General features: G+C 34.9%; 1 protein-coding gene across 1 annotated transcript in view; it reads left to right on the top strand.

Moving 5' to 3' along the window:
- Positions 1-1337, top strand: part of LOC119591989 (centrosomal protein of 19 kDa-like) — a 6238-nt gene that overhangs the window by 3274 nt on the left and 1627 nt on the right. Inside the window, exon 2 of the mRNA XM_037940753.1 lies at positions 162-367. Coding sequence (XP_037796681.1) covers positions 179-367 — 189 coding nt within the window. The 5' untranslated portion in view covers positions 162-178. The remainder of the gene's footprint in view (positions 1-161; positions 368-1337) is intronic.

The raw sequence follows: 1337 nt of genomic DNA, 5'->3' as shown, positions 1-1337 counted from the left end.
AGTAACCCATAGAAGCCCTTTGCTTGTGCAAATTTTACATTATTATGATCGACACTTTCTATTGAGACTGAAATTTGAATGAAAAGATTTTATTTAGTCTTGTTCAGTTTGCCAAAATGGATGAATTTGTTACACACTTTAAAATGCAGTTATTCTTACAGGTGGAATTGGCCAAAGTATGGAGGCTAGAATAGAGCCCCAGAAACTTGGCATCCGTGCACAGCCTCCTGCACTCATCCTCATTTATCGTAATTCTGATGGGAGGGAGAGGCAGCGTACAATGCCAATCAGGTTTTTGAACAAATATGGGACTGTGGAGAAGGTTTTAAAGGAGCTGAAGGAAAGACATAAAGAACATTTGGAAAAGGTTTGTTTTATAGCTTTGTATTTTTATACATTGTTATTTGTTCAGAAGTAAGAATTGTTTTATCATTATACACCAATAATATTCAATATTTTTTCAGGGGAGCCACTTTGAGAGACTGAATTCATTATAAGAGCCATTTCTTACCTAACGTTCTGGTATTGAGACTCGGACACCTCTGGATACTTAGCCTTCTCAATTATGTGCATAATACTTACACTAGGAGGCCCTAGGCTTACTTTAACACATTTTAAATGATGCTGTAACTGCATAATATTACTGAACAAATTTGTTAGACATTTACAAATTTCTTAGACAGTCATTACCAGTCATTAGTCATAGTGTGGCTGGACCTGGTAAACGGGTGATAATTCCTGATATGAGTCTGGTACCAGAGTCAGATTGTGCTAATGGAGCCCTAGCATAAGTAATTAATTAGCAAATTTACCTTTGAAGACAAGGATGGTAAGGATTGATTTATAGAATATTTTCAGGATGGATTTTCTGCAACTGTTTTACACTATTGACTGTATACCTTATTTGATGGCATAAAGATGCACAGGCATATTAACCACACACCCATTTCAGCAGAGCAAGAAGAAAGGTGGCCCCACCTTTGCATATAAGAACCAGGATGATTTTTTAAGCCATTTTTTTAAGTATCTAATCTAATGTCAAGTGCAGTAGCTAATTTGTCAATCAGATTTGTTCATGTACCTTCTTTCCCATTTGCTGCTCTACACAAATTTATACACATTTTAAAAATTCATTTTAAAAATGAATCGGTCCAGGAATGACAAAAAAATGGGCAGATATTTGAGACACATGGGTGTGTCTTAAGTATCAAAAATATAACACTTTTAGAATCACTTAGCATTATCTGACAGACTTTCAACTGAACAACACCATGTCATATTTGGAACAGATAGTAGATATACATTTTCTTTTGAGTTATTAATATCAGGAAAGAACT

This window comes from Penaeus monodon, chromosome 29 (genome assembly GCF_015228065.2).
Source record: "Penaeus monodon isolate SGIC_2016 chromosome 29, NSTDA_Pmon_1, whole genome shotgun sequence".
Taxonomy (NCBI): Eukaryota; Metazoa; Arthropoda; class Malacostraca; order Decapoda; family Penaeidae; genus Penaeus; species Penaeus monodon.
The sequence above is the reverse complement of the archived record's forward strand: the minus strand, read 5'-3'. Positions and strand labels throughout refer to the sequence as shown.